The sequence below is a fragment of the Carica papaya genome, chromosome 4, assembly GCF_054855325.1.
Source record: "Carica papaya isolate Zhongbai chromosome 4, ASM5485532v1, whole genome shotgun sequence".
NCBI classification, from domain to species: Eukaryota; Viridiplantae; Streptophyta; class Magnoliopsida; order Brassicales; family Caricaceae; genus Carica; species Carica papaya.
The window spans coordinates 29,527,409-29,554,430 of NC_142312.1; the positions used below are offsets into that span (position 1 = coordinate 29,527,409).

Below are 27,022 nucleotides of genomic sequence, written 5' to 3' on the forward strand. Positions count from 1 at the left end.
TCAAAGACCAGCTATCTCAAGTAGTTTGTCTTTAACCATGAATGTGTGAAGTGTATGTATATATATATATATATATATATAAACTCATTTTTTAGAGAGTTAAGTGCAGAGAGCACGTGAAAACATGTAAGAAATCAGAAAGTTGGTTCTCACAGGCTATATGCATCTTAATCAATTGATTAAATTTGTACATTTCATTAAATATTATCACAGCACTAATTGTATTTTTCACCTTATTATTCAATTAATTAATTTAGTATTTGTTTTTTTTTTTTTTTAAAAAAAATTCATAGTGTCTAATGAATAATAAGACATAATTACCCACCCATTACAAATCAGAAACCAAACAGCTTTCTTGCCTCTTGGTTGGAAAGGAGAAAATCAACTCAAGAACATGTCTTCCATTAAAGTCTCAGAAGCAGCTTTAGCTCCAACCCAAACCACCAAACAAGACATAAAGCGTCCCTTGGGAAATTTCCAACCCAGCATTTGGAGAGACCATTTTCTCTCATATGATTCCACCTTACTTCTGTTAATCTCTAAACTATTATTTCCTCTCATATGAAAGATCTCTATAGTATATACTTGTATAGATGTAATACTTACTACTACACTAATATATATGCACCCACATAGCATGTAATACATAATTTTTAATTAATAGTTACATATTTACTCTTTTATGTATCTAGTTTTCCATATTCTACCATATACATTATGCATGCTTAGTTGTTTATCATATATAAGGGGCAGAGAAAGTGTGTAAAAAATTAAATATGTATATTAGTATTCAATTTATACTAAAAGGTTTACAAAATATACTACAATATATATATAAGGACATTTTTATTCTAATGTGCTAACTAATTATTCCTAGTTATAATTAATGTCTTGTTTTCACTATAATAAGGATGATGATAGAAGAAAGTATGACAATCTGAAGGAAGAAGTAAAGCAAATACTAATTCTCGTGGTTGACAAGCCTTTGCGAGAGAAACTTGTTTTGATTGATACCATTCAACAATTGGGTGTAGCTTACCATTTTGAGAGGGAGATCAATGAAATCTTGAAACAGATCTATGAGACTCAACTTGATCTTGATATTATTAACGATAGCGATGACCTTTATAACATTTCTCTCCTATTTCAATTGCTCAAACAACAAGGTTACAAAGTTTTATCAGGTATGTTCTCGTGATTTTATTTAATTTAGTGGTATAATATATAGATTATAGTCCTCCAACTACGTATATAGTTTATATTCATCTAATTTAATATAAATTATTTTGTAAGTAAAGAGTACAAATACAATATGTATTTATTGGAATATAAATGCTAAATTAGGTAATTTCATATTTGATTAAGTTTTTAAATAATTGATCACAATGGACAAGAATATTCAATAAGTTCAAGAATAAAGATGGAAACTTCAAAGAATCTTTATGTAGCAATGTCATAGATATATTAGAACTTTATGAAGCTTCATATTTGCAAGTACATGGAGAAGCTATACTAGAGGAAGCGTGCACCTTTACAACCACTCACCTTAAGTCCTTCACAACTTCAGACAATCTTCTTGCAACACAAGTAGCCAAGGCATTAAACTGACCGATTCGTAGGGCTTTACCAAGGCTAGAAGCTAAAAGATATATTTCCATATACTAAAAAGATACTTCACATAATAAAACACTCCTAAACTTTGCTAAATCGGATTTCAACTACTTGCAATCTCTATACAAGAAAGAGCTCAATGAGATCTCCAAGTAAGTTAATTATATAACTCATGAATTTTTCATTCACATTCTTTGGAATGAATTCTATTTTTCAGATATTTTTTCTTTTTACATCGATATGCAAGTTTTGGAAGAATATGGATATTACAAATAGACTACCATTTGTGCGAGACTGATTGGTGAAAAGTTATTTTTGGGCATTAGGAGGATTTTCAGAACTTTGATTATCTTCTCTAAGAATCATAATAACTAAATTAATTTATACAACAATAATAATTGATGACATGTACGATGTATATGACACATTTAAAGAGCTTCAACTTTTTATAGATACAATTAAAAGGTTTGTGACAATACTTACTATATGATCTAAAAGTAGATTTTACAATGATTATGAGGCAAAGTGGCATGTCATATTACTTATAATTGTATATTATTTATCTATTAGGTGAGATGTGAAAGCCATAGACAATCTCCCAGACTATATAAAATTATGCTATACAGTAGTTTTCGAATTCTATGAGGAAATTGAAAAGAAATGATCAAAGGAGGAACCACATATCGAATTCAATATGTAAAGCAAAAGGTACGTGATACCACTTTTTATAGTGTATATATGTACATATACTTGGATGTTTATAGCTTATGTACATAAAAATACGTAAGTGAAAATTATCATATATATGTGCTTGGTGGTTAAATATAGATTCAAAAACAAATTGAAGCCTACTTTGCTGAAGCCAAGTGGTTCAACGAGAATTACATATCAACAATCGAAGAGTGTATTCCGGTTACAATTGATTCAACTACCTATCACATGCTTTTGACCATTGCTTTTGTGGTTATGGAAGATAATGTAACAAAAAACATGCTTGACTGGGTGGCAAACAATTCAAAAATTGTGAGAGCATCATCACTTATTTGCATATTCATGGGCAATATTGTTTCTCACAATGTGCCTCTCAAACTTTAACTAACTATCTATTACATTAATTATGTTTGTCAATACTAATTACCATATATATGAAAATGATAGATTAATTATTTGGCCTATGGAGTTAAGCTTTTGGGAAATTTTGTTTAGTCAATTTTTTAACATTATATTGGAAGTAGAGTCATGTACTTAAGTCTTGAAAATCTCATCTTCTCTTCTATTTTAAAATCCGTTATTAAGTTTTAATTGGTACAACGTCCATAAATCTTTATTTAATCTGCATTACTTTTGTGCCTTCTTATTCGCTCAACTTTTAAAAATATTTGTTACATGTGATGGACATATTCGTATATAAACAACAAATTAACTTGATCATTTTCGATTAGCTCAAGAAAAAAAATTATTTCACCTTGATTATTTAATATTTGTGTATTTATTATATAGGTTGAATAAGAGAGAGGACATGTTGCCTCAAACGTCGAGTGCTACATGAACCAATATGGTATGACCGTTGAAGAGGTTTACATTGCACTAAAGAAGCAAATTGAGGACAAATGAAAAGATAGAAATGAAGAGCTCCTCATGCCAACGATCGTACCAATGTCTCTCCTCACATTTGCACTTGATCTTGCGAGAGTGATGGATGAGCTTTATAAAGAAGAAGATGCATTTACAATAAATGGAAAGGCTACAGAAGATGTTGTCATTGAATTATTTGTCAATCCATTGGCCATATAAAGTTTGGATATGATTATGTATGTAATAATAATTAATCGTGATGTATAGAGTCATGACATTTACTTTTGCTAGCTAATTTTTTTCCTTCATGTTGTTATGCTCTTCTCTATGTTAACATAATATGTAACAAATTCCCATCTAGAGGGCTAATTAAATTGGTAGTGTGAAACTCAAAATTAATTCAAATGAGTTTATTAATTCGAGAAAATGTTTGTATTATTTGATGTAATAAAGAATGCTACCATATATGTTCTTTTTTAAAAAATAGATAATTTATTATTTTAAAAAAATAGATATAGTACATCGTCATCCATTTCTCTTCTGCCACGTCATCACAAACTTTTATAATATTCTGTAAATACCCTTGTATTAATTATGTATTAGAATTATAAAAAAAAAAACCTCTTATTAAAATTAAAATGGTGTAACATGTAACAAGGAAATTATCATATAATATTTCTTTATTTTTTTGAAATATACCTCAACACTCTTTTTCTAGTTTCTTAGTATAGTTCACTTAGAGATTTCATGAATCTTGAGAGTAATTTTGCTGCAAACATAACATCAGATTTGGTGGTTGTTAAATGGAGCAAGTAGCCTACCAAGTTTCTATATGCACCAAAATTCTTCCCATGGAAACTTTAAACTCTTCATAGAAACAGACATGAAAGTCCTCTCCCATCTAATTAAACTAAAGTTATCAAGGCGTCTCTTATCATCTTCTTGAAGCGGGAGCTCATTGAAGAATGATAAACAGAGGAAGACAAGACTGTCGTGTCTCCATCAGATTCTCTAAGAAATGTATTCAGGCACTTGATCTGAGGGATTTTTATTTCTATTGAAACCGCCGACTGAATCAGAAGCTTGAAATTGTAATTTTTGAAATTTTTGACTTTAACGAGACTGATTATTCTATATGATGAAAAACGCAAGTGGATCTTCGTGGAAGAAGAAGACGAACCAGACGAACATGGGAGGAGAGGAACGATAGGAGAAAGCGCGATGGTCGGTGCCATTGCAAAAGAATCGCTAAGCTCTCTGTTGAATCTGTACGGGGTTCTGATGAGAGTTTGGATTATGTTGTTATATATGTTGATAATGTGTCGACCCATATTTAGAGAATGTGCCAATGACTAATGTTTTTAACTAAATTGGAAAGTCTGATACTCTAGATTACATTAGAACATCTTCTTTTCTGCTGTTCAAACTTCAACCACTTCGCCTACTATTTTGTAAATACCAAGGGAGGTGGAGGAATTCTCAGGCAGTAAACCATGCGCGAGCTTCGTCAACTCTTGACTACCATAAACTGTAACGACCCCGGAAAATATTAAAATGAAACGAGTGTTTAAATATATCAAATGCGGAAGCGAGATCAAAATTTCAGTTAACATCCCTTACACGAAAAACCAAACAAACGTACTTAAAATATAAAAGGTTAAACTAACTAAGAAAGAAAACTCGAAAATAAACTATGCGTATGACTACAGAGTCTCTAGGCATCCCCTTCGTCGTCCTCCTGCGGAACGGGCTCGGGAACCATGTCTTCCTGATCTGAAATGGTTAATTAAGGAGTGAGCTACACTAGCCCAGTAAGAACATCACGATATCTCACCGTCACGGAGATAAAGGCGGGTAGAAAACCACAAAAAGACCAATTGAGCATAATTTTACAATAAACTCGTTTATTAACAACAAAACCTTTTATCAATAATAAAACTTTTACCATCCCCTTACCTTGGTGGAATTTATGAAAACAATATGAGAAAAACAATAACATTATCATAATCATTGAATAATCTAAGCTGTAAAACATAACACTTATCACGCCTCTTGTAATTCAATCATTGTACAACATATCTTTTTTTCTCATTTACCAGCCTACTAGTATCCGTGGGGGTCCATAGGGGTTCCGCTACCCGTTAACCTTTAACATTCATAATCAGTTTCCAGGGCCGTCCCCATACCCCGTCCGGTATGGGCGCCAAAACCATGAACCTCAATACCCCGTCCGGTATGAGGGTGAAACGGGCCGTCCCCATACCCCGTCCGGTATGGGCGCCAAAACCATAAGATCTCCATACCCCGTCCGGCATGTGAGACCACAATCCCGGTAGGGTTCCCTACGGACCCGGTCCGTCCACCATCTCCCAGGATATCTAGTCAGGCTGACCCCCATAATACAATTATCAGTCTACACAATCTTTCATTTTTCCTTTTCCTCAATCAGCATCATCAATTCACATTTAAACAAGCAAATCGTAATTCATACCAAACAGACAACATACAGTATCAGTTTTTCAATCATTCAACCCATAATTAATAAAAACGTAGTACATGCACACAAATCTGTAAAATGAACACATCAAACCTCATACTGCATTTAAAGCTGTAAACAGGCCAAATAACAGTAAATCATCAATCACACTAGACTCGGGCTCCATTAGCAACCTTAAGCAATTTCACACATGCGTTAATTCAAGAAATACTGTTTTATCATTTTGAACTTTAATACCGTGATAGGAAATAGGGTGAGGGGTCCTTACTTGTTTTCGGGATCCGAATACGATTCACAGTGCGCCTGCAGGCTGTCTCTAATTTTCCCCTGAATTTTTCCCGGGGAACTGAAACACGCTAACAGTACCTGCACGGGTTCCAAAAAAAATCCAAATTAGGCCCAGGGCCTCTTTCGGCCCAAATCGCAACTCGAGCCGCCGTGCTCCGGCGACGGCGCCGCCGCTGGCAGCGGCGAGTCGCCTCGGGTTGACTGTTTTCGGCCGTTTTTGGCCGAATTCGGCCACACTCGCATTGGTCCTTGTCAGAAAACAACCCTAGGGCCCTCGGGGGGCCAAAAAATCACGGAAAAACAGAGCTTACCGGCGGCGGCGCTCTCGGGTACGGCGACTCTCCGGCGAAGTTCGTGTTTTGGTGATTTGGCTTCGGTCAACCTGTAGAGAAAAGAATGGTGATCACGGTGATATAAAAATTGCATCGAACGGAGGCCGGGAAGGGCCTCGTCGGAGGCAAAAACCGAGAGGGGGCGCGGCGGCGCCGCTGGGCTTCGGCCGCGTATTCCGGCCGTTTGGCCGGGATTTCGGCTTCGATTTGGCCATAGGAGGAATCAGTGGGGAAAAACGAGTCGGGGGTATGAAATTTACCTCGATCGGCGGTCGGAAATTTCCCCGGTGCGGCGGCGAGTGGCGGCGGGTGGCGGCGGTCGGCCTCTGGTTCGTCTTCTCCGGCGAGCGGCTGGCGGCTAGGGTTTTTGGTCTGGTGTGGGGGTTCTATTTATAACCCCTTGCCTTTTGATCACAGCCGTTCGTTTCGTTTTAATCTGGGCCGTTCGTTTTTGATTGAATCTGGGCCGTCCGTGCGTTTGAATCTGGGCCGTCCGATCGCGTGATTGATCTGGGCCGTCGGATCGCACCCACGCGGATCGCCAACGTGGCTCCTTTCGGAGTGACGCGATCTTGCCACGTGGCAGGCCCCGGTTGGCCGGGACTGCTGACCGGGCCTGCTGACGTGGCTGCTGACGTGGCCCCCTCTTTTTTTTTTTTTTTTTTTTTTTTTTTTTTTTTTTTTTTTTCCTCCTCCTTTCCGGGTGCTACATAAACAAAAAATAAAAGGTTATCCTAGAATCCACTTAATCCCAAACTTAATAGTGTAAGATCGGAGAGACTTGAGGAAATTGGAAGGTAATACTGAAACTTGGAAGGATTTTCCATTCAAATTGATTGTGATAATTATGCGAAATGAAGAAGCTGATTACTATTATGATGTGAAAAAAATTGAATATCTTTTTCATAAATGATATGGAAGATGTTATTAAATTGAGTCATTCTACTATGATATTTTATTTTAATAAAGACAATTAATTTTAAAGTTAATATTAACTCTTCTTATAAATAAAAATATTTTTTTTAACTAACGGGTAATATTTTGTATGTTATTATTATAAAAATTAAATTATTTAATTAATTTTTAAAATTTGATATATGTTACAATTTGATTCGTAATATTTTTTATTATAATTTAATTTATGATATTTTTATTTATTTTAAATGTTAAGTTCTCATTTATTTAATAATGAAAAAAATTTAAATAATTTGACTACATTAAAAAATATTTCAAAAAATGACTAAATAATTAATTAAATTAATAAATTAATAATAATAATAATAAGATATCTAATATTATCATTAATTTGTTAATTTAATTAATACTTCAAAAATATTTTTTTTAAGTTAATTTTTGGAATATTTCAACAATGACTTAATGATTTTTATTTTTCTTTATTTAAAAAATAAAAAAATTAAATGTTTAAAATAAATACACAAATTATTAACTAAATTATAAAAAAAAATAAAGATTAAGTTATAATAAATATTAAATTTTAGAAATTAATTTAATAATTTATTTTTATTATAATTATTATTTATTTTTTTCTCTTTTTTAAATAAATTAGAATAACCAGGCACCCTTTAAGCTCAACCAAAATATTTTTATTTTATTTTTTCTTCAACAAATTTCCAAAGTCCATTCTGCATCAATTCATTGTTGAATATTATGAAGTCTTTTATATCTATTTTGAATTACTTAAATGTTAAAAAAAAAATTAAATATTTTATAGATCCAAAAATAAAATATCTTATTAATAATTTAATAATAAAATATAATAAATAATAATTAATAATATTAGATTAATTACTTTTTAAATCTTCTTATCATAATTAATAAATAATAATTAAATCATTTTTATTTTAAAAATTGCCATCACCACAAAATGTCTCTTGTCTTTTTCCCTTCATATGTATTTTTTCCTTTATATATATTTAAGAATTAAATGTTTAAATATCTTAAGATATATTTTTTATATAGAGGCCCGGAACTTAAATGAAGTAAATTTATAAATTAGATGCGGAAGCGAATAATAATATTAGAGTTTTCATTCTTTATACAGTAAATTACCATTTTACTCAATTTCACTTGAAACTGTGTAGGAAACTATGTAACGACCCAGGAATTTCAAAGAAAATAAATCATAAATAAAGTGCGGAAGCGAAATAATTAGTTAGAACTCATATTAGAAATTACAACATTTCCAAATGTTTGCTTCTTTTTTTTTGCTAACTACGCAACCAATGAAGCTTCTAACTCTATGAGTTTTTCGGTTCCTCTCTCGAGCTCTTCTTTTCTCGCTTGCCTTTAACTCTACAAGGATGCTAACATTGTCTTGTATATACCAAGCAGGGTTTATGTTAGGCCTGGTCTTGTGTCTATATAGAAAAAGAACTGTGTTTCTATTGAAGATAAATGTAGAAAGTATAATATATTTTATTTATTGGTTTGAATTCAAATAAGATTTATCTTTAATTAGATTTAGAACATGTTTATTTTTAAAAAATTATGATATTAGTAGAAGTTTATCTTTTAGGAGATTTAATTTATATTTATCTCTTAAATAGTGGTAGATTATTTTTAGAAAATTTGTATTGATGTAAACCTATTTAAAGACACTTTAAGTTGTTAATTTTAGAGAAAAAAGTAAGATCAATGAAAATTAACTTTTTTTCATTCTACAAAAAATCCCAACAAGTGGTATCAGAGCCTTAATTGGTTATGAGTATGTAAAAAAATAATATAGAGATAAGACTAATGAGGAAAAGAAGAAAAAAAAAATCATTGAGAGAGTCTTCAATGTCAAGATGTCAAACAAGTATTCATCAACATCAAAAAGAAAACATTTTCACCATGCGGAGTATGCAGAAAAAACAATCATGATGAAAAAGATTGTTAGCACAAAGATAAATTACAATGTTTTTATTGTAAAAAATTTAGGTGTATATATATAAAGAAAAAAAATTACAGTTTGAAGAATAAGCAAGCAAATTTTGCTCAATAAGAAGAATCTTTTTTAAAAAAAATTGGAGAGAAGTACTTCAAGAGATTTTGATGATAAGTGCATCAAATAATTAAAAATTGATAAAAAGTACATCAATAACCGGAGGTTGTTAAGAAGTGCATTAACAATTGAAAAGAAGTGTTTCAAAATATTATAATCAAATAAGAAATATTGGAGAGAAGTGCTCCAACAAAATAAATTTGGTGATTATAATTTCTATTTAAAGGAGAGTATTGAATATAAATGTAAAAATTATAATATATTTTATTTATTGGTTTGAATTCAAATAGTATTTATCTTTAATTAGATTTAAAACATGTATTTTTAAAAAATTACGTTATTAGTATAAGTTTACTTTTTGAGATTTGATTTATATTTATCTTTTAAGTAATGGTAGATTATTTTTTAAAAAAATTTGAATTTGATGCAAACCTTTTTAAAAGCACTTTAAGTTATTAATTTTCGGAGAAAAAAGTAAAGTCAATAAAAATTTAGCTTTCTTTCATCCTAGAAAAAATTCCAATAGTTTGGACCTGATTAAAATTAAAATTTTCCGGCCTTAACTTTAAACTGTTTATGATAGTAAAGAGTTGATGAAGCTGGTGCATTAAATATTGCCTGAGAATTCCTCCAGCTCCTCTGGTATTTAGAAAAATAGTAGGTGGAGTACTTGTAGTTTCAACAACAGAGAAAAAGATATTCTAATCTAATCTACACTACCCAACTTTTCATTGGCAGATCCTCTCAACGTGGGCTGACACCTTATCAACATATGCAATAACATAATCCAAATTCTCATCACAACCCAGTACAGATTCAACAGAAAGGTCACTAATTCTTCTTAATGAATTATATCTATTTTTTCTTAATAAGAAATTTTCTATTTCTTAGAAAAAAGAAAACATATGCTAGCATTCTTTATTACATTAAACTGATATAAAGACGTTCCAAATTAACAAACTTATTCAAATCAACTCTAAGTTTCACACTACTATTTTCAATAGCCCTCTATATGAGAATTTATTACAGATTATGTTAACATAGAGAGGAGCATAATAACATAGAAAAGTTCAGCTAGCAGAAGTAAATGTCACGACTATATATCCAAACTTCATATGGCCAATGGATTGATAAACAATTCAGTGATAGCATTTTCTGTAGCTTTTCCATTTATTGTAAATGCATCTTCTATATCGAATGCGGAAGCGAGATCAAAATTTCAGTTAACATCTCTTACACGAAAAACCAAAAAAACGTACTTAAAATATAAAAGGTTAAACTAACTAAGAAAGAAAACTCGAAAATAAACTATGCGTATGACTACAGAGTCTCTAGGCATCCCCTTCGTCGTCCTCCTGTGGAACGGGCTCGGGAACCATGTCTTCCTGATCTGAAATGGTTAATTAAGGAGTGAGCTACACTAGCCCAGTAAGAACATCACGATATCTCACCGTCACGGAGATAAAGGTGGGTAGAAAACCACAAAAAGACCAATGGAGCATAATTTACAATAAACTCGTTTATTAACATGAAAACCTTTACCATCCACTTACCTCGGTGGAATTTATGAAAACAATATAAGAAAAATAATAACATTATCACAATCATGGAATAATATAAGCTGTAAAACATAGCACTTATCACGCCTTTTGTAATTCAATCATTATACAACATATCCTTTTCTCATTTACCAGCCTACTAGTATCCATGGGGGTCCCTAGGGGTCCCGCTACCCGTTAACCTTTAACATTCATAATCAGTTTCCAGGGCCGTCCCCATACCCCGTCCGGTATGGGCGCCAAAACCATAAACCTCAATACCCCGTCCGGTATGAGGGTGAAACGGGCCGTCCCCATACCCCGTCCGGTATGGGCGCCAAAACCATAAACCTCAATACCCCGTCCGGTATGAGGGTGAAACGGGCCGTCCCCATACCCCGTCCGGTATGGGCGCCAAAACCATAAGATCTCCATGCCCCGTCCGGCATGTGAGACCACAATCCCGGTAGGGTTCCCTACGGACCCGGTCCGTCCACCATCTCCCAGGATATCTAGTCAGGCTGACCCCGTCATACAATTATCAGTCTATACAATGTTTCATTTCCCTTTTTCCTCAATAAGCATCATCAATTCACATACAAACAAGCAAACAGTAGTTCATGCCAAACAGACAACATACAGTATTGGTTTTTCAGTCATTCAACCCCTGATTAATAAAACAGTAATATATGCACTCGAAACTATAAAATGAACACATCAAACCTCATAATGCATTTAAAGCTGTAAAACAAGCCAAATAACAGTAAATCATAAATCACACTAGACTTGGGCTCCATTAGCAACCTTAAGCAATTTCACACATGCGTTAATTCAAGAAATACCGTTTTATCATTTTGAACTTTAATACCGTGATAGGAAATAAGGTGAGGGGTCCTTACTTGTTTTCGGGATCCGAATACGATTCACAGTGCGCCTGCAGGCTGTCCCTAATTTTCCCTGAATTTTTCCCGGGGAACTGAAACACACTAACAGTACCTGCACGTGTTCCAAAAAAAAATCCAAATTAGGCTCAGGGCCTCTTTCGGCCCAAATCGCAACTCCGGCACGGCGGCTCCGCCGTGCTCCGGCGACGGCGCCGCCGCTGGCGGCGGCGAGTCGCCTCGGGTTGACTGTTTTCGGCCGTTTTTGGCCGAATTCGGCCACACTCGCATTGGTCCTTGTCAGAAAACAACCCTAGGGCCCTCGGGGGGCCAAAAAATCACAGAAAAGCGGAGCTTACCGGCGGCGGCGCTCTCGGGTACGGCGACTCTCCGGCGAGGTTCGTGTTTTGGTGATTTGGCTTCGGTCAACCTGTAGAGAAAAGAATGGTGATCACGGTGATATAAAAATTGCATCGAACAGAGGCCGGGAAGGGCCTCGTCGGAGGCAAAAACCGAGAGGGGGCGCGGCGGCACCGCTGGGCTTCGGCCGCGTATTCCGGCCGTTTGGCCGGGATTTCAGCTTCGATTTGGCCATAGGAGGAATCAGTGGGGAAAAACGAGTCGGGGGTATGAAATTTACCTCGATCGGCGGTCGGAAATTTCCCCGGTGCGGCGGCGAGTGGCGGCGGGTGGCGGCGGTCGGCCTCTGGTTCGTCTTCTCCGGCGAGCGGCTGGCGGCTAGGGTTTGTGGTCTGGTGTGGGGGTTCTATTTATAACCCCTTGCCTTTTGATCACAGCCGTTCATTTCGTTTGAATCTGGGCCGTCCGATCGCGCGATTGATCTGGGCCGTTGGATCGCACCCACGCGGATCGCCAACGTGGCTCCTTTTGGAGTGACGCGATCTTGCCACGTGGCAGGCCCCGGTTGGCCGGAACTGCTGACCGGGCCTGCTGACGTGGCTGCTGACGTGGCCCCCCCCTCTTTTTTTTCTTTTTTTTTTTTTTTTTTTTTTTTTCCTCCTCCTTTCCGGGCGCTACAATATATCCAAACTTTATATGGCCAATGGATTGATAAACAATTCAGTGATAGCATTTTCTGTAGCTTTTCCATTTATTGTAAATGCATCTTCTACTTTGTAAAGCTCATCCACCACTCTCGCACAATCAAGTACAAATGTGAGGAGAGACATTGGTACGGCTGTTGGCATGAGGAGCTCTTCATTCATATCTTTCCATTTGTCCTCAATTTGCTTCTTTAATGCAACGTAAGCCTCTTCGACAGTCACACCATATTGGTTCATGTAGCACTCAACATTTGAAGCAACATGTCCCCTCTCTTGTTCAGCCTATATAATAAAAACACAAATGTAAGATAATGAAGGTGAATTATTTTTTTTCTTGAGTTAATAGAAAATGATCGAGTTAATTTGTTGTTTATATACGAACATCTCCATCACATATAACAAATATTTTTAAAAGTTGAGCAAATAAGAAGGCACAAAAGTAACATGGACTAAATAGATGTTGATGGGTGTTGTACGAATTAAAACCTAATAATAGATTTAAAAATTTTTAAGCAAGTAATAGAAGAGAAGATGAGATTTCCAAGACTTAAATACATGATCTCTAACTTGAATATAATGTTAAAAAATTGACTAAACCAATTTTCACAAAAGCTTAACACCATAGGCCAAATAATTCATCTATCATTTTCATATATATAGTAATTAATATTGACAAGCATCCTTAATTAATGTAATAGGTAGTCAATTAAAGATTGAGAGTCACCTTATGAGAAACAATATCTCCCATGAATCGGCAAATAAGTGTTGATGCTATCACAATTTTCGGTTTGCTTGCCACCCAGTCAAGCATGTTTTTTGTTACAGTGTCTTCCATAACCACAAAACCAATTGTCAAAAACATGTGATAGGCAGTTGAATCGATTGTAACTGACATGTACTCTTCAATTGGTGGTATGTAATTGTCGTTGAACCATTTGACTTCAGCAAAGTAGGCTTCAATTTGTTTCTGAATCTATATTTAACCACCAAAAACACACACACACACACACACACACACACACACATATATCAACCTTTATATATGTCTATGTAAATAAGCTAAAAACATCCAATTATATATATACTATAAAAAGTGGTGTCACATACCTTTTCTTTTACATATTGAATTCGATAAATGGTTCCTCTTTCGATCATCTCTTTTTTAATTTCCTCATAAAATTCAAAAATTATTGTATAGCATAGTTTCATATAGTCTGGGAGATTATTTATGGTTTTCATGTCCCACCTAGTAGATAAATAATATACAATTGTAAGTAATCTGACATTGCCAATGATCATTGTAAAATCTACTTTTAGATAATATAATAAGTGCTTTTACAAACCTTTCAATTGCATCCGTAAAAAGTTGAAGCTCTTCAAATGTGCCATATGCATCGTACATATCATCAATTATTACTGTGATAAAAAGTAATTTAGTTATTATTATTCTTAGAGAAGATAATCGAGGTTCCGAAAATCCTCCTAATACCCAAAGGTAACTTTCCACCACTCGATCTCGCACAAATGGTAGTTTACTTGTAATATCCATGTTCTTCCAATACCTGTATATAGATATAGAAAGAAAGAACATTTAAAAAATGGTATTCATTCCTAAGAATTTGGATGAGAAATTCATGAGGTATAATTAGCTTACTTGGAGATCTCACTGAGCTCTTTCTTGTAGAGAGATTGCAAGTAGTTGAAATCCAATTTAGCAAACTCTAGGAGCGTTTTGTTATGTGAAGTATCTTTTTGGTAAATAAAAATGTATCTTTTAGCTTCTAGCCTTGGTAAGGCCCTGCGAATCGGTCGGTCTAAGGCCTTGGCTACTTGTGTTGCAAGAAGACTGTCTGAAGTTGTAAAGGACTTAAGATACGTGGTTGCAAAGGTGCACGCTTCCTCTAGTACATCTTCTCCATGTACTCGCAAATACGAAGCTTCATAAAGCTCTAATATATCTTTAACGTTGTTACTTAAAGATTCTTTGAAGTTTCCGTTGCTATTCTTAAACTTATTGAATATTCCTGTTCATTATGATCAATTATTTAAAAACTTAATCAAATAAAAAATTATCTAATTTAGTATTTATAATCTAATAATTATGTATTGTATTCATACTCTTTATTTACAAAATAAACTTATATTAAATTAGATGAATATAAACTATATATGCAAAAAGAGAATTATGATCTAGATATTATATGATTAAATTAAATAAAATCACGAGAACATACCTGAAGAAACTTTGTAACCTTGTTGCCTGAGTAATCGAAATCGGAGAGAAACAATATAAAGGTCATCACTATCGTTAATGGCATCAAGATCAAGGTGAGTCTCATAGATCTCTTTCAAGATTTCATTAATCTCGCTTTCAAAATGGCAAGCCACGCCCAACTGTTGAATGGTATCAATCAAAACGAGTTTCTCTCGCACAGGCTTGTCAACCACAAGAATTAGCATTTGCTTTACTTCTTCCTTCAGGTTGTCATATCTTCTTCTATCATCATCCTTATTATAGCGAAAACAAGATGTATGATAAACAGTTAAGCATGCATGATTTATATGATAGGATATGAAAAATTAGATACACAAAATAGTAAATACATAATTATTAAATCAAAAACTATCTATTACACGCTATGCGTGCATGTATAATAAGTGTATTAACTATCATATATATAAATATATACTGTAGAGATCTTTCATGTGAGAAAAGATGATACTTTACTGATTACCAGAAGTAAGATGGAATCACATGAGAGAAACCTATCTCCCCAAACACTGGGTTTGAAATTTCCCAAGTGGCGATCTATGTCGTGTTTGGTGGTTTGGGTTGGGGCTAAATCTGCTTCTGAAACTTTAATGGAAGACATTTTATTGAGTTGATTTTCTTTTTTCCAATAAAGCAAGAGAGCTTGTTGATTTCTAAATTGTAATGGATGGGTACTTATAGAGAGTTTAATCATTCTTTGTGATTAAAAAAATTAACTATATAAAATTGTGCAATTTTTTAAGTTAATTGTTCAAGCATGTAAGTTAACATGTGTGTTTAAGGTGAAGACTTTAGGTTGGTGTAATAATATTTAATAAAATGAAATGGACAGACTCAATGTATTGATTAAGATTAATATGACCTAGGAGAATCAACTTTCTGATTCGTTTTGACCCCACCATTGTTGTATTATGCACGTGTTTATGTTCTCTATACACTTACTTTCTTATGAAATAAAATATTATATATATACATTCATGGTTAAAGACAAACTAATTATTGTTGTTGGTAAATGATTCTCTAATGGGTTTCTAGGATTCGGTGAGAAGTCATTGTCGGATTTATAGTACCTTGGTCTTTCTTTATACATTACATGAAAATTATATTTCAATATTTATCTTTGTGGGTTAGAAACAAATAAATTATATTTGTTTTAAAATTGAAGAGACTTGTTAGAAATAATATATTTTGAAAATGACAAAAATTAGTTTCCTACACATTTTCAAATGAAATTGAGTAAAATGGTAGTTTTAATATTTCAAAAAGAATTTTCATAGTTTCATAATAAATTTTTAAATAAAATTTATAAAAATTTAGTTTTACGTGATGTATCTTAAATAAAATTGTAACATATAAAGTTAATATTAAATAATATAGTTAAACCGCATATATAAATATATATCCCACAAAATTATATATATGACAAAGATTTATTATACCTTGTTCTTTCTTTATATATTACATGAAAAATTATATTTTAGTATTTAACTTTGTGGGTTGGAAACAAACAAATTGAATATTTTAACTTGTTTTAAAATTGAAGAGACTTGTAGGAGAGAATTCATCTTTTGTTAAAATGACAAAAATTAGTTTTGGCTCTAACCTTTGAAAACTATTTTTAATTATGCTCAAAATGTATATTTATTCAAAATTGTTAATAAAAATATCTAAATTCATTTCTAATATAATTTTGATTATCCCGAGCCTAATTTTTGGGTTCGGGTGTTACACAAATAAATTGTATTTGTTTAATTTGTTTTAAAATTGAAGAGACTTGTAAGAGAGAATATATCTTGAAAATAACAAAAATTAGTTTGTAATACCCAAATTAATTTTAATGTAATTTTTAAATTTTTTAATTTTAATTTAGTGTAAAAATGAAGGAAATTTGATGGAGGATGAAATTAAAAATAATTTTAGAAAAAATTAGTGAATATTTGAGTTATTGAAATATTTTTGAAAGAAAAATCGAAACTTGAGGGTCAAAATATAATTTATAAAAGTTGTACAACGTAAAATGCTCGGTCAGCAATTCCGAAAAATCAGAACAAGCCACGTGGCAACGGATGCTGATATGGTGCCACGCGGGAGGACTCGTGGGCGATTTGCGTTCCGGGATCGAACGACACTCAATGGATTGATTAAGACTAATATGACCTATGAGAATCAACTTTTTGATTCGTTTTGGCTCCACCATTGTTGACTTATGCACTTGTTTATGTTCTCTATACACTTACTTTCTTAGAAAATAAAATATTATTTATATACACACCTCGTATATTCATGGTTAAAAACAAACTAATTATTGTTGTTGGTAAATGATTCTCTAATGGGTTCTTAGGATTCGGTGAGATGTCATTGTCGGATTTAAAGTACCTTGGTCTTTCTCTGTACATTATATGAAAATTATATTTCAATATTTACCTTTGTGGGTTAGAAACAAATAAATTGTATTTGTTTTAAAATTGAAGAGACTTGTAAGAAAGAATATATTTTGAAAATGACAAAAATTAGTTTACTACACATTTTCAAATGAAATTGAGTAAAATGGTAGTTTTAGTATTTCAAAAAGAATTTTCATAGTTTCATAATAAATTTTTAAATAAAATTTATAAAAATTTAATTTTACGTGATGTATCTTAAATAAAATTGTAACATACAAAGTCAATATTAAATAATATAGTTAAACCGCATATATAAATATATATCCCACAAAATTATATATATGACAAGGATTTATTATACCTTGTTCTTTCTTTATATATTACATGAAAAATTATATTTTAGTATTTAACTTTGTGGGTTAGAAACTGTAACGGCCCCGAAAATTTAAAGAAAATGTATATAAAATTTCTAAATACGGAAGCGAAATAAAATAGATTATGGTTAACATCCCTTACACAATAACCAAAACGTATTAAACGTATGAAAGAATAAACTAACTAAAGTAAATACTATAAAATCTTTAGGCATCTACTCGTCGTCTTCCTGCGGAACGGGCTCGGGAATTAAGTCATCCTGATCTAAAATGATTAAGTAAGGAATGAGCTACACTAGCCCAGTAAAGATGTCACACTATCTCACTGTCATAGAATTAAAGGTTAGTAGAAAACAAAAACGACCAATGGAGCATAATTTATAACAAATTCATTTATCAATAATAAAACCATTTACTGTCCATTTACCTCGGTGAGATTCATGAAAACAACTTATGAAATTAATAACATTATAATATCAGGAAATCATATGCACTCTGTAACATAACACATGTCATACTTTTAATATTTCAATCATCATACAACAAATTTCCTCTTTTACCAGCCTACCAGTATCCATGGGATCCATAGGGATCCCCGCTACACGTGAACCATTCACCTTAATAACTTAATTCCAGGATCGTCCCCATACCCCGTCCGGTATAGGCACCAAAACCATAAATCTCAATACCCCGTCCGGTATGAGCGCCAAAATATTTAAAGTCTCCATACTCCATCCGGTATGAGAGACAACGTTCCCGGTAGGGTTTCTTATGGATTCGGTCTGTTCACAATCTCCCAGTGTAGCACCCGGAAAGGAGGAAAAAAAAAAAGGCCACGTCAGCAGCCACGTCAGCAGGCCCGGTCAGCGTCCCGGCCAACCGGGGCCTGCCACGTGGCAAGATCGCGTCACTCCGAAAGGAGCCACGTCGGCGATCCGCGTGGGTGCGATCCGACGGCCCAGATCAATCGCGCAATCGGACGGCCCAGATTCAATCGCACGGACGGCCCAGATTCAATCAAAAACGAACGGTCCAGATTAAAACGAAATGGACGGCTGAGATCAAAAGGCAAGGGGTTATAAATAGAACCCCCACACCAGACCACAAACCCTAGCCGCCCGCCGCTCGCCGGAGAAGACGAACCAGAGGCCGACCGCCGCCACCCGCCGCCGCACCGGGGAAATTTCCGACCGCCGATCGAGGTAAATTTCATACCCCCGACTCATTTTTCCGCGCTGATTCCTCCTATGGCCAAATCGAGGCCGAAATTCCGGCCAAACGGCCGGAATACGCGGCCGAAGCCCAGCGGCGCCGCCACGCCCCCTCTCGGTTTTTGCCTCCGACGAGGCCCTTCCCGGCCTCCGTTCGATGCAATTTTTATATCACCGTTATCACCATTCTTTTCTCTACAGGTTGACCGGAGCCGAATCACCAAAACACGAACCTCGCCGGAGAGCCGCCGCACCCGAGAGCGCCGCCGCCGGTAAGCTCCGTTTTTCCGTGATTTTTTGGCCCCCCAAGGGCCCTAGGGTTGTCTTCTCACAAGGACCGATGCGAGTGTGGCCGAATTCGGCCGAAAACGGCCGAAAACAGCCAACCTGAGGCGACTCGCCGCCGCCAGCGGCGGCGCCATCGCCGGAGCACGGCGGAGTCGCCGTGCCGGAGTTGCGATTTGGGCCGAAAGAGGCCCTGGGCCTAATTTGGGTTTTTTTTGGAACACGTGCAGGTACTGTTAGTGTGTTTCAGTTCCCCGGGAAAAATTCAGGGAAAATTAGGGACGGCCTGCAGGCGCACTGTGAATCGTATTCGGATCCCGAAAATAAGTAAGGACCCCTCACCCTATTTCCTATCACGGTATTAAAGTTCAAAATGATAAAACAGTATTTCTTGAATTAACGAATGTGTGAAATTGCTTAAGGTGGCTAATGGAGCCCGAGTCTAGTGTGATTGGTGATTTACTGTTATTTGGCCTGTTTACAGCTTTAAATGCAAAATGAGGTTTGATGTGTTCATTTTACAGATTTGTGTGCATATATTACGTTTTTATTAATCATGGGTTGAATGACTGAAAAAACTGATACTGTATGTTGTCTGTTTGGCATGAATTACTGTTTTGCTTGTTTGTATGTGAATTGATGATGCTGACTGAGGAAAAGGAAAATGAAAGATTGTGTAGACTGATAATTGTATTATGGGGGTCAGCCTGACTAGATATCCTGGGAGATGGTGGACGGACCGGGTCCGTAGGGAACCCTACCGGGATTGTGGTCTCACATGCCGGACGGGGTATGGAGATCTTATGGTTTTGGTGCCCATACCGGACGGGGTATGGGGACGGCCCGTTTCACCCTCATACCGGACGGGGTATTGAGGTTTATGGTTTTGGCGCCCATACCGGACGGGGTATGGGGACGGCCCGTTTCACCCTCATACCGGACGGGGTATTGAGGTTCATGGTTTTGGCGCCCATACCGGACGGGGTATGGGGACGGCCCTAGAAACTGATTATGAATGTTAAAGGTTAACGGGTAGCGGAACCCCTATGGACCCCCACGGATACTAGTAGGCTGGTAAATGAGAAAAAGATATGTTGTACAATGATTGAATTACAAGAGGCGTGATAAGTGTTATGTTTTACAGCTTATATTATTCAATGATTATGATAATGTTATTGTTTTTCTTATATTGTTTTCATAAATTCCACCGAGGTAAGTGGATGGTAAAGGTTTTATCATAAATAAAAGGATTTGTTGTAAATTATGCTCCATTGGTCTTTTGTGTTTTTCTACCCACCTTTACCTCCGTGACGGTGAGATATCGTGATGTTCTTACTGGGCTAGTGTAGCTCACTCCTTATTTAACCATTTCAGATCAGGAAGACATGGTTCCCGAGCCCGTTCCGCAGGAGGACGACGAAGGGGATGCCTAGAGACTCTGTAGTCATACTCATAGTTTTATTTTCGAGTTTCTCTCTTAGTTTAATCTTTTATATTTTAAGTACGTTTTTGGTTTTTCGTGTAAGGGATGTTAACTGAAATTTTGATCTCGCTTCCGCATTTGATATATTTAAATACTCATTTCATTTTAATATTTCTGGGGCCGTTACACCCAGGATATCTAGTGAGGCTGTTGACTTATCCATTTATTAACTCACATGCCTTTTCTATTTTTCCTTAGTTTTCTGTTTCTCACATAATCATGAATATTTAAACCAGTAACGAGTATCCAACAAGGCAGATATATCATCGAATTCACAAAATCAAGCCATAATGAAGTAAACAGTGATTCATGCATTCAAAACTATAAAATAAATAGATCAGATACCATAATACATTTAAAACTGTCAAATAAATAAAACAGCAACTGATTGAAAATATATCAGATTCGGGCTCTATTAGCAATCTTAATTAATTATACATATCTATTAATTCATAAAATACCGTTTTATCATTTATTAAGCTTTAATGCCGTAATAGGAAATAGGGTGAGAGATTCTTACTTGATTCGGAGTCTAAGACCGATTTTTTTCATTGCGCCTATAGGTTGTTCTTAGATTCCTTGAATTTTTTTTCGGAAACTGAAACACACTTTCAGTACCTACACGTGTCCCCAAATAACTCAAAATAAGACCCAGGGCCTATTTGGCCAATTTTGAAATTCTGGCATGGCGGCTTCGCCATGCTCTGGCAATGGTGCCGCTGTTTGCGGCGGCGATCGGCCTCGAGTTGGCCATTTTCGGCCAAATTCAGTCAAACTTGCATTGGTTCCTGTGATGAAACACACGTAGGGCCCTCGGTGGGCAAAAAAAAATACAAAAAATCGAGATTTACCGACGGTGGAGCTCTCGGGTGCGACAACTCTTCCGGCTCGAGTCGCGATTTGGTGTTTTGCTCTGGTCAACCTGTAGAGGAAAGGACGGTGGTCACAGTGGTGGAAAAATTACATCGAATAGGAATCAGGAAGGGCCTCATCGAAGGCAAAAATTGAGAAAATCTGCGGCGGTACTGTTGGGCCTTGGCAGCGTTTTCCGGTGGTTTGGCTTTGATTTGGCCACAGGTGGGTTTAGAATCGAAATTCGAGCCAAAGGAAATTTTTTTACCTCGTTTGGCAGCCGGAAAGTGCTCCGGTGCGGCGGCGGTCGGTTCCTCTGATGGCTGGGCTGTCTTCTCTGGCGAGGGCTCGGTGGCTAGGGTTTGGGTTTGGGCGTGGATGAGATTATTTATAACCTTCCGCTTTTAATCTGAGCCATCCATCATGATTTAATCTGAACCATCCGATCGCGATTAAATTAGAAATGAATCTGGACTGTCCATCGCGATGCGATATAGGCCGTCCGTGTGTGATTCAATTTGGGCCGTCCGTACACATGCAATCTGGGCCGTCTGCACGCACTTTTGATCTGGGATGTCCGTGTGCGCGGGAATGGAACTCAGCCGTCCGATCGCGCGCACGCAGATCGCCCACATGGCCCCGTTCCGCGTGGCCTCCCGCGTTAGCGTTTCTGCCATGCGGCGTGTCCTGGTTGGCCAGGGCTGCTGACCGGACTGCTGACGGGGCTGCTGACATGGTGTAATTTTTTTAAATTATATTTTGAACCCCAGTTTTCGATTTTTTTTTCAAAAATACCCACAGAATCCGAATTTTCATCCCTCTTTCCAAAAATTATTTTCAATTAAACCCCAAAAATAATTTTACCCCTTTTTATCATTTTTATTATTTTTATTTAAATTTAATTAAATTAAACTAAATTAAAACTATATATTATTAAATAAATAATCATTTAATTCATATAAATTTACAAAAAAATTAAAACAAAACAAATTAATATTCATAAAAATAATAATAAATTTTTGGGGTGTTACAGAAACAAACAAATTGAATATTTTAACTTGTTTTAAAATTGAAGACTTGTAAGAGAGAATTTCTTTTGAAAATGACAAAAATTAGTTTTGGCTCTAACCTTTGAAAACTATTTTTAATTATGCTCAAAATGTATATTTATTCAAAATTGTTAACAAAAATATCTAAATTCATTTCTAATATAATTTCGATTATCCCGAGCCTAATTTCTGGGCTCGGGTGTTACACAAATAAATTGTATTTGTTTAATTTGTTTTAAAATTGAAGAGACTTGTAAGAGAGAATATCTTTTGAAAATAACAAAAATTAGTTTGTAATACCCAAATTAATTTTAATGTAATTTTTTAATTTTAGTTTAGTGTAAAAATTAAAGAAATTTGATGGAGGATGAAATTAAAAATAATTTTAGAAAAAATGAGTGAAAATTTGGGTTCTTGGAATATTTTTGAAAGAAAAATAAAAAACTGAGAGTCAAATTATAATTTATAAAAGTTGTGTCATATAAAATGCCCGGTCAGCAACCCCGACGAACCAGAACAAGCCACGTGGCAACGGATGCTGATACCGTGCCATGCGGGAGGCCATGTGGGCGATCTGCGTACCCGGGATCGAATGGCCCCGATTCGCTCCCGCATACGAACAGTCCGGATGCGTTCCCTCCCCAAACGCGATTGGACAATCAGATTTAAACGCGATCAATGATCCAAATCCACTTCTTATTTAAACGTGATCGGATAGCCCAGATTAGATCGCGATGAATGGCCCAGATTCACTCCCTATTTAATCGCGATCGGACGGTTCAAATCAAACGTGATGGACGACCCAGATTAAATAGGGATGGATATAAATAACCATCTTCACACCAAACCCTAACCCTAGCTGCCATACCGCCCCCTGCCAGAGAAGAAGACCCAGTCACCAGAAAACCAGCCGAATTCGGCCAAAAATAACCAACTCGAGGTGGACTATCGCTGCGGGCGTCGGTGGCGACATCGTCATGCGAGAATTTCAAAATTGACCAAAAAGGGGTCTTGACACTGTTTTTGGATTTTTTGGGATATTTTTAGGTACTTGTAGCACGTTTTAATCTCTGAAGAAAAATTCAAAGAGCCTGGGGATCGATAGTATGTGCAGTCAATAGGTTTAGCTTTCCGGACATCGAATTGAGTAAGAATCCTTCACCCTATTCTTTGTTATAGAATTGAAGTCAAATTAACAATAATATGGTATTTTGTACAATTTAAAAAATATCCATAATTAATTACGGGTTAGTAATGGAGCCAAAATCGGAAATTATTTACTGTTATTTTTATTGATTATTTTTACGATTTGAATGCATAATAGTATCTGATTGATCAATTTTATAGCCTTGAATGCATGTATTGTTTGTTTTATGTTTTTATGATTGAAATAGAAAAAATGGAGATTAAAGAAAAATAAAAAATTGCGTGATTAAGTGGATAGATGAAACGTAGCCTTACTGAATATCTTAGGAGATGGTGGACAGACTGGGTATATAGAAAATTCTACCGTGAATGTTGCCCCATACCGGACAGGGTATTGAGATTTGGTAATTTGGCGCTCATACCAAACGGGGTATGAGGACGGCCCGTTAATTAGAAATGTTAAAGGAAAAGATTCACGCGTTGTTGGGATATCCCTATGACCCCCCATGGATACTAGTAGGCTGATAAAGGATAAAATTATTGTTCAAATTAATTACATATGGAATCATGATCTGTGTTATATTATTGTCTCTTTGAGTTGTTTTGTAAATCTCATTACGGTAAGTAGATAGTAAAAGATTTTGTTTATGATAAATGAATTTGTTTAATTAAGAGCTCCATTAGTTGTTTTGATTTTTCTACCAACCTTCATTTCTATGTCGGTGAGTAATGTGATATTCTTACTGGGCTAGTGTAGTTCATTCCTTATTTAACTATTTTAGATCAAGAGGACCACGATCTAGAAGAGGGTTGCGAGTAGAATGCCAGTTTTATTTATTTTTCGTTTATTTCCTTAATTTTTTGTATTTCCTTCAAAAGGGTAATTCCCATTTGGCCATGTAAGACAGCCCAATCAGCAGTCTCGACGAATTAGAACACGCCACATGGTAAGGCACGCTGACTCGGTGCCACGTGAGAGGCCATGTTGGCTATCCACATGCCTAGTGATTGGACGATCCAGGAGTAATCTCACGTGCGTGGACGGTCCGGATCCCTTTCTCCCTTAGGCGTGATTGAACGGTCGAAACCAAACGCGATGAATGACCTAGATTTATTTTCTCCTTAGGGGCAATCAGACGAACGAGATCAATTGCGATGGATGGCCTAGATTAACGTATGATCCTTGGTTTATTGGGTCATTTGAGATCTTATATAGAATTGGTACTACTGCCTACAGACTGGCACTACCTTCAGAACTATCCAGGGTCCATAATGTGCTTCATGTATCAGTGCTATACAAGTACAACTAGAACCCCTCTCACATCTTGGCCCACGGGCTTTTTTTTACTCCCGGAAGATCTATCTTTTAAAGGAGGTACTGGTAGGCATTGTAGACCAGAAGAGTAGAGTACTTTGCAATTGATAAATTTCATTCATCAATGTCTTATGGTAAAACCATATGCAGGAAGAGACCACTTGGGAACTGGAATTTAGGGCCCAATACCCCCAACTGTTCGACTTAGTGAGAGAGTGACAAATTTGAGAGACCAAATTTCTTTTAATGTGAGGAGAGTTGTAATACCTGAGCTCGAAAAATTAGTTCAGGATAAATTTTGTTAATTTAGAGAAAAAAAATAAATTTTATAAATTGATTTAATGCAATTTTTGTTATATTTGGGAAAAAAATAAACTAGGGATGACATTGAAAATAATTTTGGTAAAAAAAGGTGGAAATTTGGGTTTTGGGGTGTTTTTGAAAGAAAAATTAGAACAGGAGGGTCAAAGTGCAAATAAAAAAAATCTGGCCACATAGAATTGCCCAGTCAGCTGGCTCGATGAATCAGAGCACACCACGTGGCAAGGCACGCTGACTCGGTGCTATGCGGGAGGCCACGCTAGCAATCTGTATGCCCTGCGATCAGATGACCCAGGAGTGATCCTGCGTGCATTGACGGTCTGGATCCGTTTCTCCCTTAGGCGCAATCAGACGGTTGAGATCAAATACGATGAATAGCCTATATTCGTTTTCTCCATAGGCGCGATCGGACGAACGAGATCAATCGCGATGGACGACTCAGATTAACGCGTGATGTTATAAATATTTTGCATCACATTGAACCCGAACCCTAGCTGCCAGCCTCTTGTCGAGAGGGGAGTCGACCGCCGAGTGCTGCCGCCCCAGAGCCATCTCTGATCGCAAAAAGAGTAAAAAATTCTCTTACTCACTCAGAATTCAATTTTCAGCACCTTTGTGGCCATATTAGAGCAAAACGAACGACAAGTGAGCTGAAAATCATGGGCGAAGCGTGGCGGAGCTGTGGCGAGCAAAACCCACAACCTCCTCCGATGAGCCCCTTTCCATTTCTCGTTTCGTGTGATTTTTTTGCCGTGGTATTCACCGTTCTATTTTTTTATAGTTTAACTGAAGAAGGAATCTTAACCACGTAGGTGGGCCAGCGGAGCCTCCGCACCCAGAAACTCCACCACCGGTAGGTTTCCATTTTCTAATTTTTTCGGCCAACCGAGGCCTCCTAACGTATTGTTTCGCAGGGATACATATAAAGTCAGCTGAAACTGACCAAAATCGACTGAAATTGGCTAGGCTGAGGCAAACTGCCATTGTGGGTGGTGGTGCTGTCATCGGAGCACGACGGCACCGTTGTGCCGGAATTTCAAAATTAGCCAAAAAGAATTTTTAACACTGATTTTGGATTTTTGGGATATTTTTAGGTACGTGAAGCATATGTAATCTCTGTAAGAAAATTCAAGAAACCCGGGGACCACTAGTAGGTACAATAGAAAGTTCGATATTTCAAACACCGAATCGGGTAAGAATCCCTCACCCTATTCTCTGTTACGAAATTAAAACTTAATAATCAATAATATGATATTCTGTGAAATTTAAAAAACTTTAAGAATAATCACAGGTCACTAATGGAATCGGCACCGGTTAGTTATTTATTTTTTCTGTTTAACTGATTATTTAATTTTACAGCTTTATATACATGATAATATATTAGAATCGTTAAATGATTCAATTGTGCTTCCTTGATGCATATATCGCTTGTCTTGCGTGATTTACGGTTGATTTATAAAATATGAAATTAATATGCAAATGGAAAATTACTTGATTATGTGAATTAATAAATAATTGTTTTACCGGATATCATGGGAAA

General features: G+C 35.8%; 1 protein-coding gene and 1 pseudogene across 5 annotated transcripts; one reads left to right on the plus strand and one right to left on the minus strand.

Annotated features, from left to right (window-relative positions):
• Positions 1-886: 886 nt before the first annotated feature.
• On the plus strand, positions 887-3,405 carry LOC110823684 ((-)-germacrene D synthase-like; annotated as a pseudogene).
• Positions 3,406-10,199: 6,794 nt separating this feature from the next.
• LOC110819947 ((-)-germacrene D synthase-like) lies at positions 10,200-15,729 on the minus strand. 5 transcript variants are annotated; one of them, XR_015818703.1, is made up of 10 exons: positions 15,526-15,729; positions 15,025-15,298; positions 14,445-14,814; positions 14,134-14,352; positions 13,898-14,036; positions 13,515-13,763; positions 12,367-13,072; positions 12,086-12,156; positions 11,745-11,841; positions 10,200-10,697 (listed from the first exon to the last, which is right to left on the minus strand). XR_015818703.1 is itself a non-coding variant. In XM_022049303.2 (7 exons), exons 1-7 carry the CDS (start codon positions 15,661-15,663, stop codon positions 12,779-12,781), a joined length of 1,683 nt encoding a protein of 560 aa, XP_021904995.1. In that variant the 5' UTR covers positions 15,664-15,729; the 3' UTR covers positions 10,200-12,778. The 5 variants fall into 5 exon arrangements, 1 of the variants encoding a protein (XP_021904995.1); XR_015818702.1 differs by having other exon boundaries at positions 10,200-11,841; XR_015818701.1 differs by having other exon boundaries at positions 11,745-12,156.
• Positions 15,730-27,022: the final 11,293 nt, after the last annotated feature.

What these genes read in the sequence shown, in the direction of transcription:
- LOC110819947 (XM_022049303.2), bottom strand. Translation starts at nt 15,663, where the DNA reads ATGTCTTCCATTAAAGTTTCAGAAGCAGATTTAGCCCCAACCCAAACC. An exon ending in GTGATTCCATCTTACTTCTG is followed by an intron (nt 15,299 to 15,525) that starts GTAATCAGTAAA and finishes CGCTATAATAAG; the next exon opens with GATGATGATAGAAGAAGATA. An exon ending in AGGTTACAAAGTTTCTTCAG is followed by an intron (nt 14,815 to 15,024) that starts GTATGTTCTCGT and finishes CATAATGAACAG; the next exon opens with GAATATTCAATAAGTTTAAG.